We start from the raw sequence: 15,248 nt of genomic DNA, 5'->3' as shown, positions 1-15,248 counted from the left end.
TGGTGTTTGTTTCTTTCTGTGGTTTAGATAACGTTTCTTTTTTAATCTTTCTGGTTCTCGTTTAGTGTTTTCATTTGTTTTTCTTTCTTGGTTTCTCCGTTTGATATTTATTTTTATCTAGTGTGTATTTTTCTTCCTGTGGTGGTGGTGGTGGTGATAGTGGTGGTAGCAGCAGCAGTAGTAGTAGTAGCAGCAGCAGCATAATGTATAGGAGCAGTAATAGTTTCGTAATAGTGGTGGTGGCAGTAGCAGTAATAAATAATATTGTGAGAGCAGCGTCAGTCTTCAATGGCCTAATAATCACCGGTATTTTTGCCTCGCCTCTTCTCTAATTACCGCCATTCATATGTTTATAATCTTCACTAATACCCGATCCATTGATACCGGCCGGCGCAATGCTTTCCCTATCGCGTTGTCTCTAATATAATGACGTTGTGCAGTGTTACGATACAAGTGTTAATAACTTGTACCGTCCGCGTCCTGTGTGTTCATAATATTGGCCCTTCCGCTTCATAATATCAATACTCCAATTACTGACTAACTGGCCGGCTGCTAATAATTGTTCACGTGGTGTTCATGTTCCGTTAATTTTAGATTTTGATCAGTTTTACCTTTTATTTCATTTATTACGGTTTTTTTTTTTTTTGTCCCATTTTGATAGTGACCGTTTGTTGCATTTATTGTTTGGTTTTATTTATTTCCAGTAATCTTTGTATTCTATAGTTTTAAGTTTGCACATCTTTCCTTTCTTTTTTAGTAGCTTTTCTTTTCATTTCACGTATGCATTCCAATGTTAGGAATTTTAGCGTCTATAGATCCGTATTCAGAAACGCTTTGGTCTCACCACGACTAGTTTCGAAGACAACATAGATAAGCGATGATGATAAGCGGGGTTTTCAAGAGTGTTTCTCCAGTTAATAATGTAGAAATCTTGTCAATCTGCCTCTAGAACTGTAAATAAAAAGAAAAAAACTTAATCTCGAGTAAATTGTGATAAACCCTCTTGAAATCTGGAGGTGAAGCAGTGTTTGAGAATACGAACCACAGGCACGAAGGTTCTAGTGTGTTTATAATGAATCTGTGTCACTTTAAGCAGCTTTTCATTATATTTTACGTATAGATTCCAGTACTGTTAGTTCTAGCGTCTATAGTCACGAAGGTTCTAGTGTTTATAATGAGCCTGGTGTCACTTTTAGCAACTTTTCATTTCACTTATAGATTCCAGTACTGTTAGGAGTTCTGGCTTCTAGTTTCAAAGGTTCTAGTGTGTATAATGAGTCTGTCACTTTTAGCTACTTTCGATTTCACGTACAGATTCCAGTACTGTTAGGAGTTCTATAGTCAAAAGGGTTCTAGTGTGTTTATAATGAGTCTGGTGTCACTTAGAAACTTTCCATTGTATTTCACGTAAAGGTTCTATTTCTATTAGTTCTAGTGTTTATAGTCACAAAGATTCTGTTGTCGCTTGGTCGAGCAAAAGGAGGCTTTGCTGTCGTAGAGTCTGGAAATTGCTGGTGAAACATGAAATCCGATTAGAAGCTTCCCTTGAATTTCAGTTCTTTCATTGAGTCCAGATTAGAACTGAATACATGTGAGTGATAACCTCGCATTGTGAAAACCTTTGAGAGAAGAAAGGAAAGATATTTGAATCGCTGAATCGTTGAAGTGTTTTCCTATAGATATTGGTATTAGTTCTCTTAGACACAACTGCCAACGATCTGAATCTCTCTCTCTCTCTCTCTCTCTCTCTCTCTCTCTCTCTCTCTCTCTCTCTCTCTCTCAACCAGCCATTCACATGTTCTGATAAGTGTGCTGATAATGTTCTGGCTGTTGTATTTATAGTTTCTAAGTCGTGTGTGTGTGTGTGTGTGTGTGTGGGTAGTGGGTGAAGTGATAAGGGGGATGTTAACCCTGATGATACGCAGTTATAATAGTGGTGGTGGTAGTTATGGTGACGTTGGGTGGCGGGTGAGGTGGTGGTACTAGTTGTGGTGAGGTTGGGTGTTTGGTTGTGGTTGTGGTGAGTGAGTTGTGGTTGTGGTGGTGATAGTAGTGATGAGAATGAGTGTTGAGTACTGGTGGTTGTGGTGACAGATGTGGTGAGAATGTGTTGAATGGTGGTGGTTGTGATAGTTGTGGTGAGAATGAATGATGGCTGAGGCGTTGTTGGTGTATCATGGTGGTGTGTAGTGGTGGTGATGGCTCGTGGTAGAGATAAAACCCTTAACCCCTTCAGTACCGTGACGCGTTTCCATATTCATTCTGGTTATTATTTGGCGATTTCATACAGCTTCAGAAACTCGTGTGGGGAGATTAAATAGTGAAGACTGTGGCAATTGATCATCTTCCCTCCATAGATCCCTCCATAGACGCTTCCTAATGTCAATAAAATGGTCTAATCGTACACAAATCTCGAGGTAAAAATATGTTCCATTACTGAAGAGGTTAAGAATATAGGTTAGTAATCAACTGTTGGCTTAAAACTATAGAAACAAACACAATTTCTCCCTATCTAACATTATTCTCAAGCTGTGGAAGGTAAAAAAAAAAAAAATAAAGAAAACGACATTTAGAAAAAAACGAACAAACGCCTTATTTTGATAATACATGTGTGAAAGACTGGAAAATATTTATAATGAAAACGATACAGAAATATTAAAACAAACACCTATTTTCTGTTTTCACACGTATTTTTTTTTCTAAACCCACTAGAGTTACCTCACTGATTCATCTTTCTTTCTTGTCTACTCATTTCAGACTGCTTTACACTTCACATTAGTCAAGGTAACTCAATTTCACGAGCGTCTCCTGCTAATACAATAATAAGGGAAGCTTGAACTCTCACCTCAACGCGCGTCTTACTCCCTTCTTCTGTCCCTCCTTCCTCCTTCCCTCCAAGCGTCTTACTCCCTCCTCTCCTTCCCTTATCTACTTAATCTGCCTCTCCTTCCTTCTCCTGGCCCATTTAACCTTGAGTATTCCACCTCCTTGTACCTTATTCTTGCGTCCCACTTTACATAATTTCCTTAGTCTCCTTGCCCTCTCCCTACACACACACACACACACACACACACACACACACACACACACACACACACAATCCTTTCTGCAAGTCTCCCCTTCACATCCCTGCAGAGTTCGTAGATTCCCGTTTTCCTTCTCGGCTTCCTTCTCGTTTTCTTCCACCCTTGCGCTATTAAGATATTCCACGCATTGTCTTGTCTGCTCGTTTCTTTAAGTGTCTTTAGTTGAGTTCCCCCTTGTATGTTGCTGCCTCTTTCTTTTTCCTCGCCTTTAATGATCTTTACCCCTGTTTGTGTTCTCTCTTATTAAGGTTTCGTGCTTGTTTTTATTGGTAGTGGTTTGAATCTTTGTTACTGATGCTTAAGGGAATTTTCTTCTTATAGTATGCTCTCTCTCTCTCTCTCTCTCTCTCTCTTTGTTTCACTGTCTTAGTATTTTTCGCATTTTTGACGTGACCACAGCTTTCTCTCTCTCTCTCTCTCTCTTTCCTTCCCTTCCCTTCCTTTCCCAATTCCCTTCCCTCCCCACCCCACCCCACCCCACCCCACGCCACCTCACCCCACCCTCAGCTCGCCCCTCATATATTCCCTCCCCGGCAACTGTTTTTCGAAGGATATTAATCAAAGTGAAGTAAAAACCATGGATGGCTTGCAGGGCTTGTCGCGTCCTCCGTGTTATCTTTTAAGCCCTGATGGATGGCATGTAATTTCCTTAGACACGCTGCCGACAAGATTTTATGAAGATTCTGCATGGTTTTGTATACGTGGGGTGGTTTTATCATGTTTTGTATCCGTGTGTGTGTGTGTGTGTGTGTGTGTGTGTGTGTGTAGTGCGCTGGCTGTGTAGTTTATCTGTTGTGGTTGTAATATTAGAGTTTTTCTTTGCATTTTGTCGTGGTTTTAATATATTTTTGAGGTGTTTTGTATCCGTGTGTGTGTGTGTATGTCTGTGTCTGTGACTGTGATTGTGAGTAGAGAAATGGCTATGTGGTTTGTCTATAAGGATTGTTATATTAGAAATTTCAAGTCTTTTTTTTATATTGTCTTAGTTTTAATATATTTTGGGGCGTTCTTTGTATTTTTTTTTTCTCTCTTATCGCAGAGGTGACATTATTTCCTTATCATTTATCGTCTGAGGTTCGAATCTTTGTTTTCGTCTTCGTATATTTTGATTTTGAGTGCTTTGGGTATTTTTCTCTCGAAAATTTGTCCAAAGTATTTATTTCATGAGGGAAGCCAGGAAGGAAGGAAAGGATAAGAGAAAAACGATGGGAGCAAGGAATTTAAAGTAAGGAAAGAAGATGAGGATAGGAAAGAAGGAAATAAGAAAGGAAGGAATAAAGGAAGGATTAAAGGAATATTGAAATGAATGAAGGAAGGAAGGAAGGAAGAAAGGAAGAAAGGAAAGAAGAAATAAAGGAAGAAATAAAGGATTAAATAAAGACTGAAATAAATAAAAGAATGAATGAAGGAAGGAAGAAATAAAAGATCGATTAAAGAAAGACTGAAATAAATAAAAGAATGAAGGAAGGAAGAAGGAATAAAGGAATAATTAAAGGAAGACTGAAATGAAGGTAGAGAGGAAGAAAGGAAAGGAAGAGGAGGAGGAGGGACAAGAATGTATAAGGAATTAATGCAAAGAAAGATAAATTATATAGTCAAGACGAGGAAGGAGGGAACGAACGAAGGAAAGGAAGGAAGGAAGGAAGGAAGGAAGGAAGGAAGAAAGGGAGGGACGGAGGAAGGAAGTGAAGGAGGACAGGAAGGAAGGAAAGGAGGACAGGAGGACAGGAAGGAAGGGAGGAAGGGAGGGTAGGAGGACAGGAAGGGAGGACAGGAAGGAATGAAGGGAGAAAGGAAGGAAAGGAGGACAGGAAGGAAGGAAAGGAGGACAGGAAGGAAGGCAGGAGGACAGGAGGACAGGCAGGAAGGAAGGAAGGAAGGAAGGAAGGAAGGAAGGAAGGAAGGGAGGACAGGAAGGAAGGGAGGAAAGGAAGACAGGAAGGAAGGAAGGAAGCGAGGAAAAGGACATGAAGGAAGGAAGGAAGGAAGGAAGGAAGGAAGGAAGGAAGAAAGAAGGGGAGACAGGAAAATAACAAATGATTGGTGCGAGGAATAACTCTTACCCAAGGACACAAAACAGCCAATTTCATACAGGCTCGTTTACCTGGAATTACGATGCTGGATCTCCAATTAGGTATTATTAAAGGGAGCCAGGCTATGGGGAAGAGAGTGGCTGAGTGTTATGAAAGGTTACGAGGTTAAGAGATTAGGAGGTTAGGACTGTCTTGTCTTGCTAGGGTAGAGGAAAGGCAAGGAACACAGTTTTCACTACTAGGTAACCAAAAGTCTTCGTTTCCCCATTCAGAAGTTACAGATTAGAAGTTTTGTGGATAAGAAATGGTAATGGTTTAGAATTTTACGCCTTTCATTACCTGTCTAATTATATCTAGCACTGTAGGCAACCAAAGTCTTCATTTACCATTCAGAAGTTAAAGGTCGGAAGTTTTGTGGATAAGAAATTATAATGGTTCTGAATTTTCCACCTTTAATTACCTGTCTAACTATATCTAGCAGTGTAGGAAACCAAAGTCTTCATTTACCATTCAGAAGTTGAGGGTCGGAAGTTTTTGGGGCAAGAAATAATGGTTCTGGATTTTACAGCTGGAATGGTATTTTTAATTACCTGTAACATATCTAGCACTGTAGACAACCAAAGCCTTCATTTTCCATTCATAAATTAAAGATTGAAGTTTTTGGGGCAAGAAATGGAAATGGTTCTGAATTTTACATCTAAATTTTACGCTTGGAATGGTATCTTTGATTATCTAACTATATATCGAGCACTGTAGGCAATGAATATCTTTGTTTACCATTCAGAAGTTAAAGATCGGAAGTTTTGGGGCAAGAAATGGTTATAGTTCTGAATTTTACGCTTGAATTTTACACCTGGAACGGTATCTTTTATTTACCTGTCTAACTATATCTAGCACTGTAGGCAACCAATCTCTTCTTTTCCCATGCAGAAGTTAACCACCTCTGTACCATGACGCGTTTTGATATTCATTCTACTTACTATTTGGTGACTTTGTACACCTTCAGAAACTTGTGTGGGAATTAAAACAGTGAAGACTCTGGCCATTAATCTTCTGACCTCCAAAGACCCTTCCTAATATAAATAAAATTGTGCAATTGTACCCAAAACTCGTGGTAAAAATGTTCCAGTATTGAAGATGTTATAGATCGTAAGTTTTGAGGTAAGGAATAGTAATGGTTCTAAATGTTACGCCTGGAATGGTAAATTTAATCACCTGTCTAATTATATCTGTCATTACCTGTTGTGTCTGCTTCCCTTTAACTTAACTCTTTATGTATCAATAGTAAGATCTGTGAATGTGTTTTTGTCTAACCACTCTATGTATCAATGGTGAGATCTGTCAATGTGTTCTCTTTGTGTGTCTCTTTTAACTTTACTCTATGTATCTTCTCTAACTTCACTATGTATCAGTGGTAAGATCTATGAATGTTCTATTTTGTCTAACTCCCCTTTTTTATGTATCAGTGGTAAGATTTGTCGATGTGTTTTTTTTTGTGGGTTTCTCTTTAACTTCACTCTCTGTATCTTCTCTAACTTCACTCTCTACGTATCAATGGTAAGATCTATGAATGTTCTTTTTCTCTAACTTCACTCCATGTATCTTTTAACTTCACTCTTTATGTATCAAAGGTAAGATTTGTCAATGTGTGTTCCTTTCGTCTGCTTCTCTTTAACTGCACTATCTATGTATCAGTGGTAAGGTCTGTGAATGAGTGTACGAGTTATTGTTTTTAAGTATTTCAGTTGTACTTTGTTATAGTTAGTCTTTTTAACGCCTGGATTTATAACTGTCTTTATAACTTAAGTGTTCCTTATAACTTATTTCTTCATAATTTAAAACTTTCTTAATCATAAATAAACCAGTGGGCGGCCTTTTTATCTTCTCTCCATAGTAACTAATTTAGCCTTTATAATATCAGGATTCATAATTGATAGTGGTGTTTTTTTAGAAGTTGTGTCCCTTTATAATTAACTATCATCTTTCTTGTCTGGAATAATAAAAAAAGGGCTGTATTTCTTTAACTTTATCTTCATAGTATCTGATTTAGCCTTTATAACGACTGCATTTATAATTGTCTGTCTTTATAACTTAAGTGTTCTTTATAACTTATCCCTTCATAACTTAACTTTCTTGCTCATCCCAAATAAAGCAGTGGGCGTATTTTTTGACTTGTATCTCTTCATAGTAACTAATTTAGCCTTTGTAATACCAAGATTTAAAATTTATAGCGGCGTTCTTTATAAGTTGCGTCCTTTCATGATTAATTTGTATCTATCTTGTCTGGAATCAAAAATAAGCAACTCGTGGCTGTATTTCTTTAACATCTTCATAGTAACTGATTTAGCCTTTAACACCTGCATTTATAACTATTTGTCTTTATAGCTCTTTATTATCTCTTCATAATTCATAACTTTCTTACTAATCATAAATAAACTAGTAGGCGTACTTTTTACCTTTATAGCCTTTGTAATATCAAGATTTAAAATTTATAGCGGCGTTCTTTATAAATTGTGTCCCTTCATGATTAATTTGCATCTTTCTTGCCTGGAATCAAAATTGAGAAACTCGTTGTTGTATTTCTTTTAACTCGTATCTCTTCATAGTGACCAATTGAGGAACTTTCGTCTCGGTACAAGTCAGTATTTTTTGCGCTTGAATTTCAGTAATAGGAAATGACCTTATTACTTTAACAAGAGTCAGAATTTAGCCTCTCCGCGCATTAATTAAGAGAATCATTTTTCTTTACCAACCACGCTCGGTAATTTATAAGCGTTGGAAAAGCGCCTTAACCACTTAATCTACTCGTCCTCCCTATGATAAGTGTGTGTGTGTGTGTGTGTGTGTGTGTGTGTGTGTGTGTGTGTGGCGTGTTTGTGCGTGTGTTGCGTGTTTGTGCGTGTGTGTTGCGTGTTTGTGCGTTTGTGTTTGTGTGTGTGTGTGTGTGTGTGTGTGTGTGTGTGTGTGTGTGTGTGTGTGTGTGTGTGTGTGTGTCCGTACGTGTGTGTGTGTGTGTGTGTGTGTGTCCGTACATGTGTGCGCGCGTAAGGGTGTGTAAACGAAAATCCCTCTCTCTCGAAATAGTTTAATCTGGAAATGGCTTAAATATATGCAAATGATTAACATGAGAGTCGCTGTGTGATTTTTTTCCATCCATTTAGTTAATTACCTCGTTAAGCAGTTTGTCGGCGGTTCGGATCGCGTAGCTTAAGTTGTCCTGAGAGGATTTAGTGTCATCCCAGCGCCGCCATTCATAGGGACGCGCGATTAGGGAAGCTTTTTCAGTGTAAGCTTCCATTCATGGTAAATATAAGGTTTGTATCATATTTCGCTATTATTTCTTGCCGTGTGTGTGACTCTGGATGTGTAGGCTACCTTTCTCTTTTATGGTAGACTTAATTTCATAATGTTCAGTATTTTAGAACCACGTTATCAACCTCTTCTTAAATCGTGCATAACTTTCTCTGGTAAACTCTGGAACTCCTTGTCTGCTTCTGTATTTCCAACTTCCTATGACTTGTCTTCATTTGAGAGAGAGGTTTCAAGACATTTACTCCCCCAAGTCTTCATTTGAGAGAGGTTTCAAGACCTTTACTCCCCCACTTTTTTTTTTTTTGGCTAACTCTCGGACCTGCAGGGGGACTGGCAACTAGTAGACCTTTTTATTTTATTATTTTGCTACCCTTGGCCAGCTTTCCCCTCTTACATAAATAAAAAAAAGTTATAATTTCCCTCTTAATTTTGGTCGCATGATGTTTTTATACCTTTTTGTTTTGATTAATCTAGGAGACCTATGTCTATTTACTTTCTAGAATCACATTACTACATTACGTTATATATCATGCATGTTTAGTATTTTGTGTGCACGTGCGGTTCATTATAGGAGATACATGTATGACTCTAGAAAAATAGCTTAAACCCCTTTACGAAATAGAAACCTATAGATATGAGTCCAGATCTAAGTCTAGGTTTTACCATGAAGATGTTTACAGACGCATGGATGACGGAGAGTGGCAGGACAACACGCGGCGAGGCGATCAGAGGAAAGCTGTGTTGGAGAGAAGCGAGGCGAGGTGAGTCAAGGCCTGAAGTAGCCGTAGCCAGCACAGTATGGTCTTGTTGTTGCCGCGGCGTAACTCAATCAATTTACCTGTTGTGGATCCTGCCGCAGGTAAACTTAATGCAAAACGAATAGGAAATAAGAAGTTTTTTTTCATACACTGCTTTTCTCTTTACGTCGTGGCTTATTAATTCTTGTCTGTGATGCTGTTTTTTTTTTTAGCTTTTTTTGGTGTCTGAAGATAATGATTACTACATCCATGTTCTTGGTATTGGAAATCTGTCATTTTCCTTTTGACATTCATGTAATATGTGACTTTTATTGCAGATTTTACATCGGAGTTCTTTGTTAGCTTTGTGCCAAGGAATTAACATCCAATGAAATTAAGCAAATGAAACACATTAAGGAAATGAAACAAGGTCCATTTTTAAGCCACACATCCGTATCCATGACGCACCGAGTGTCTGATTATAACGCGCAGGAAATAAAAATGTTTAACTTTTCCAAATTAATGTTTTAACACGGTGACTCGTGCGTGTGAGGGAAAATTTTGCAACGTTTCTGTTTTGACATGTTTTATAATGGAGGGAATATGCACGGCGGTGAAGTATTCCATTTTCACGTGTTTTCTATGTCTGCTTCATTTCTAAAAGTTCTGGAAAGGGCGAGAAAGAAGAAAAAAAAAAAAAAAGTCACTTGTTTGATTTCTCGTGATTAAAATATTCTATGGATTTTCTCGGACGATTAAATTCTTTTCCGGTTAAGACTGCTATTCAAGAGGATTTGTGGAGCTGCATTAGTGTACAGGTAACACTTTACACACGCTACGGATTCACCAAGTAACATTACTCACGCTACACACACCTAATGCTCCTCCACTCAGGTGACCGTGCGCTGGAGATTACTTATATAAACAAATCTGCTAAGAGAGGAAGGTGCAGCATTCATACTTCGGATTAACAGTGCAGCATTCATACTTCGGATCAACAGTGCTGCATTCATACTTCGGATCAACAGTGCAGTATTCATATTTCGGATTAAGATCAGCAGTTTTGATGCTTTTTGTGTACATAAAAAATTGTTTACCCTATTTCTCTTAAGGAATCGTAAGTAAGTCAGAATTCAGATCAAGATTAGCATTTTTTTTTTTTTCACCTTTATTCCTTATTTTTTTCACATCTTACTGTTAACAAAATCCAACTACGTCATACCTTGAATTATGATTAACTTTTTTTCTGTATATAAATTGTAAAATAATCATACATCTCTGAAGAAACACTTAGGGTTAACACTTTCACCCGTTTTCCTGTATATAGAAACGTAGAATATTTTACTTTTTGCTCCATATACATGACGATTTAAGCAGCACGTTACAGATAGCACACAGTTGACCTTGAAGCAGTAGCACTCGACATCCGCCCTTCCTTCTCTGACTCCCTTGCCACCATTAACATTATTTTCATTGATTTCCTTCGTGTAAACTAAATGCAAACGTTGTCTTCATAAATCTCAGCCATCTCTCCTCGCTTGTCTTCTCTCTCCTCTCCCTCTCCCACTCCCCAGCAGAGTCATGTCCTGGAGAGCTTCATAATTCAGCCACGATTGATGATCCACTTCGATTTACCGGCAGAAGTTACACTAATTGAGCAATAATTCTCAGGCAACGACGTATTACGCGATGTAAGATTCGGCGACAGTCTTCTTGGTGTAACTTTTTTTGGTCTGATAGGTTTTGAACGAGGCCTATTCTCTCTCTCTCTCTCTCTCTTTCTCTTGATCGAAAATTAGTTAAGTATCATTATATCACCAATCTATCTCCTTGTTTTCAATTCATCCGTGAGTTAATCGTAAAGTTAATCGTAGTTACTAATAAAGTACAGTTAATTGTAAAGTTAATCATAAGACAAAGTAAATCGTAAGGTAAAGTTAAGGAAAGCGCTCTCCTCATTACACCAGAAGACCACCTGGCGATCTGTTCTTCCCAGGTAATCCTCTGCAACTTCCTGTGGCTCACCTATTCCCAGCACAGCCCCGCGTAGGCCCATCCATCCCCTCCCGCTGACGGCAGACCAACACGATGCATCTATACTCTCAAACAATTACCCGTCACTTACTCGTAGATGGGGAAGAGCCAAGGAAGAGGGAAGGAGTCAGTGAGTGAGTAGGGAATTGAAGACAGAGAAGAGGAAGGAGAGAGAAGAGAAGTGAGGACACAGAAGAGGAACACGAAGAAGTAGGGAAGTAAAGACAAGTAAGAGGAAGAAGAGAGAGTAGAGAAGTTGAAGGCAGGGACGAGGAAAGAGAAAAAAGAAGGGAAGTTTAGATACGGAAGAGGAGGGAAGGGAGAAACGAAGTAAGGATAGGGAAGGTGTGGAAAGAGGAGAGGGAGTAGGGAAGGAGGAAGAGGAGGAAAATGGAGGAGAGGAAAGTGAAGATAAGAAAGGAGAGAAAGTAGGGAAGTAAGGAAAGAGAAGAGGAAGAGGGAGGGAGTAGCACAGGAAAAAAAAAAAAAAAGGAAAAGGGAGTGGACTAGTGCATATGGACAGGGGGTGGTGTTGAACAAGTTGAGGAGGGGAAAGGGGGAAGGGTGTGAGGGGAGCGGGACTCATCCATCACTTATCTCACCCACGACGTGCATTGGTGAGGGGGAAGGGGTGCGGGAAGCCATCCATCACAGTAATAAGAGCAGAATGTAATAGTAGTACCTTGAATGAGCAGTGTGGCGGCCAGCACCCAGGCACGGCAGCGGCGGCCCATCGTAGTGGTGGTAGTAGTGGCGGTGGTTGTGACGACCGTGTGTTGGGGGGGGGGTAGTACTTGGTGTATTTTCTTTAGCAAATTGGCTTGGGTTTATTTTTTACTACAACGGGCTAAGATTATGTATCGTCTATCTGGAATACGTTTTAGTGTTTAGATTTAGGAATCTTATTAAAAATTGTTGGTTTCTTAGTGTCATTTGTGGAGTTGTCAAGTGAGCGTACTTGTGCGTGTGCGGAAAGGTTTGGATGACAGCACCGTAAGTTTTCAGGTGTGGGTTTGGCGTTGTGGCGGTGACGAGACCTTCACGACGCACTCATTGATGGTAAGGGGGGAAGGCGGACATCGTGGTGGCGACGAGTCAGAGCAGAGATGATCGTCACACACAAGTATGACATTCGTCGCTAATAGTGTTGTAGGGGAGGAAATCCAGCTGCAAGTGAACGGATTGTTTGAGAATTTTCCTTAGTACACTTTGAATTCTTGTTGTGAAATGAGTGAGTTTTACTGTGAAGTGATCGCCTCTTTGGAAAGTCCCGCGCTCTCACGTAACTTGAGCACGTGCGAGGCTGCTTCCTTTCCCACGCACGGCAAGCCACACACTGCCTTCCCGGCCCCGCCACGGTGCTGCCCAGCTCCAGCAGCAGCAGTCCCGCGAGCCCCGCTCTGTCCCGTCCCGCGTGTCGCTCGTCACCACGCGTTACCACATTTATTGAGTCTTGCTCCCTCAATGGCAAGGTTTTGTCAGTGCGTGTGTGGCTGCTAGGGGCACCACACACACTATCCAATTTACTTTCCACTGTTAGTTTCGTCGTATACTTAGATACGCAGCACAGATTTGCATGAAATTGTATACCAAAGCTCACGGTATTCATGTCACATAACTTGCATATCATTGCATTCACAGTATCCATGTCATCACAAGAACTCATTCTGTACGTCTTAGTAAACGCATTGCCTTCTTGCAACTCAACGTCCCTTGAAGAAAAAAAAAAAAATGCTTGATCATGGAGGCGGTAGGACACTGTTCCCAGTCACTGACGCAGAGACCATACAGCACCGTTAATACCTGCTTTGTAGATACTTTTACCCTTGAATTCCCATCGCTCGTGATTTGTTCAGGTTTATTTTCTACATCCTGTTTACTCAGCTGGTAAATTTATCAGATATGGTGGAATGTTGTGAAAGTGGACGTGTGTAGATTGTTTCGTTTCACCTCCTTTTGTATCCTATAGAAATTATCCCCATGCTCTTATTCACTTGATTACTTACACATGAAATGTAATTGTACATGTACCTCACTGTCTGGCATGTCATGGCCACCACCTGTTCTGTCCCCAGGATTGGGAGCACTACTGCAGGACGGAAGTACCTGGTCTGTGGGGGCATCAGGAAGTTTATTTATTATTATTATTATTTTTTTTATTGAAAGCTATTTTCCTTTCAGGTTGGGCATAACTTTTTATGGTCCTCATGGTTTGGTACCTTTGGATATAGAAATCTAGAAGCAAAATCTTAGTTCAGCTCATTTTGAAAGCTTGTAATATTTTTCTTTTCATTTTATATTGATTAAACTAAGGAAAAACTTTGAAGAAATGTATTTAAATTTATTTTCTTTTACAGATGAATACTAAACATGCCTCAAATACATTGGTACTTTGATTAATTGATTGATGTAAAAACAATAATTATGGTACTGTAAAATATACGTTGGTAATGATACAAAATACCATTTAATAGACATTTACCTCATGCAGTTAAGGCAGTTGTGTGATAAATGGTCTTTCTTCAGGCTTTTTGCTAAGACACCTCCAGTGTCACCCTGAGATGGACAATCACCAATAATATTCCAAGTGGAGTTACAGAGGTCAAGTAAAAAGGGAACATGGAATATCATCACTGTGGCCCGGCGATGACTCATGGCACTCAGTAAAACCTGTCACTCACACAAAGAAGATGGGACAAAGGCATCTCCACCAGGGGAGGAAAAAGTGACACCATTGGATTCCAAATGTTGGTGACTTGCTTCAGCTGCAGTGGGTCCATTTCTGGAGACACCATCTCAGTGTTCAGGTCAGTAGAAGTGTTACTGTAGCTGCAAATTCTGAAAAGGCAAAAAAAAAAAAGTCAGTGACCTCCAGCAATCCTTGGTGAAAACTTCACCATTTTTTACCATCTTAGTTCAGTGTACATGGAAATTGATTTAAAAAGGGTTCTGTATATGGAAATTATTGATTGACCTTTTTACTTTCTTCTGCAGACCACCTTTCCCCCTCCACACTGGAGGCATCCGCTGCTGCTGCTGCTGCTGCAGCCACCCCCATCTACGATTCTATAAATAAATAAAGTGTGTCAGACTCTGGACTTTACTCGCAACTGCGAGTAATGAGCTTCCCAGTGTGCCAAGTCAAGGACTCCCCAACACAGTGACATTATTATTATTAGTGATTTTTAAATTTTGATTTTTTGTGTTGACATTTATTATTGATTTTTTTATGTTTGAATTCAGTCCTAGTTGATATCCGGAGTGTCTTTGAGGTATGATGTATCATTTTTAACATGAGGATGAGGTTGGTTGTTATACTATTGAACTTGATTACTGGGTAAGAATGATGGCAAATTTATCCATCAAATTATTGGGTATCATCGTTATCAAAAAATTATGTAGTCCAGGTAGGATGCCCTTAAAACAAACAAGTGGTTAAAACTATACCAGCTAATCCCTGTTCAACTGCTTCACTCCCAACATGGCAGAATACACACTATTCTACTCAATAGTACCTCCACTTATAAGGGGCAGAGGAGTACAACCCAGCTAGTCCATCTGGCATTGATAGGATGAATTTTATATAGTTCAGGACTCTTTACACTGCTACTCTCACATTAATGTATGGAGAAAGATTAACACTCCAAATTATAGCTACTATTATAAAAATGTATGGAGGGATGACTTTAGTAGCTACTATATAATACTTACTTAATTAACTATTTATATATACTAACTATTATTATATTAGTATAACTATATTATATAGTTTAAGTATTATTTATAAAGTTATACTATACTTTTTACACTTTAGTAACCACTAAAGTTTTTTGACTTATTGGTTTAAAATTGGTTTAAATTGGTTCTAACAGCACACTAAGTTTTTGGGCTTAATCTTACCATTAGAGTAAGTAGTAATTTTAAATTACCCTAAATTACTTTATTTAATAAACAACCATTCTGGAGTAAAAATTAACCTGATGAATTAAATAAGTTTGAGGAGTTTTGCCACATGATTACCATTAGGTTAGGTTCACTGGACATCC

At 39.0% G+C, this 15,248-nt stretch overlaps 1 protein-coding gene and 1 long non-coding RNA gene across 3 annotated transcripts in view; one reads left to right on the top strand and one right to left on the bottom strand.

The window, feature by feature from the left end:
• LOC123512003 overlaps positions 1 to 12,210 on the bottom strand; it is a 32,119-nt gene extending 19,909 nt beyond the window's left edge. Inside the window, exon 1 of the mRNA XM_045268116.1 lies at positions 11,885 to 12,210. Coding sequence (XP_045124051.1) covers positions 11,885 to 11,936 — 52 coding nt within the window. The 5' untranslated portion in view covers positions 11,937 to 12,210. The remainder of the gene's footprint in view (positions 1 to 11,884) is intronic.
• LOC123512006 overlaps positions 1 to 14,510 on the top strand; it is a 19,824-nt gene extending 5,314 nt beyond the window's left edge. Inside the window, exons 2-5 of one of the 2 annotated variants that reach the window (XR_006677006.1) lie at positions 9,112 to 9,192; positions 12,208 to 12,325; positions 13,729 to 14,009; positions 14,197 to 14,510. This is a non-coding gene — a long non-coding RNA (uncharacterized LOC123512006). The remainder of the gene's footprint in view (positions 1 to 9,111; positions 9,193 to 12,207; positions 12,326 to 13,728; positions 14,010 to 14,196) is intronic. The other variant, XR_006677005.1, reaches the window with a different exon arrangement.
• The last annotated feature ends 738 nt before the right edge of the window (positions 14,511 to 15,248 follow it).

Source organism: Portunus trituberculatus, chromosome 32 (genome assembly GCF_017591435.1).
Source record: "Portunus trituberculatus isolate SZX2019 chromosome 32, ASM1759143v1, whole genome shotgun sequence".
In the NCBI taxonomy this organism is placed as follows: domain Eukaryota; kingdom Metazoa; phylum Arthropoda; class Malacostraca; order Decapoda; family Portunidae; genus Portunus; species Portunus trituberculatus.
The sequence above is the reverse complement of the archived record's forward strand: the minus strand, read 5'-3'. Positions and strand labels throughout refer to the sequence as shown.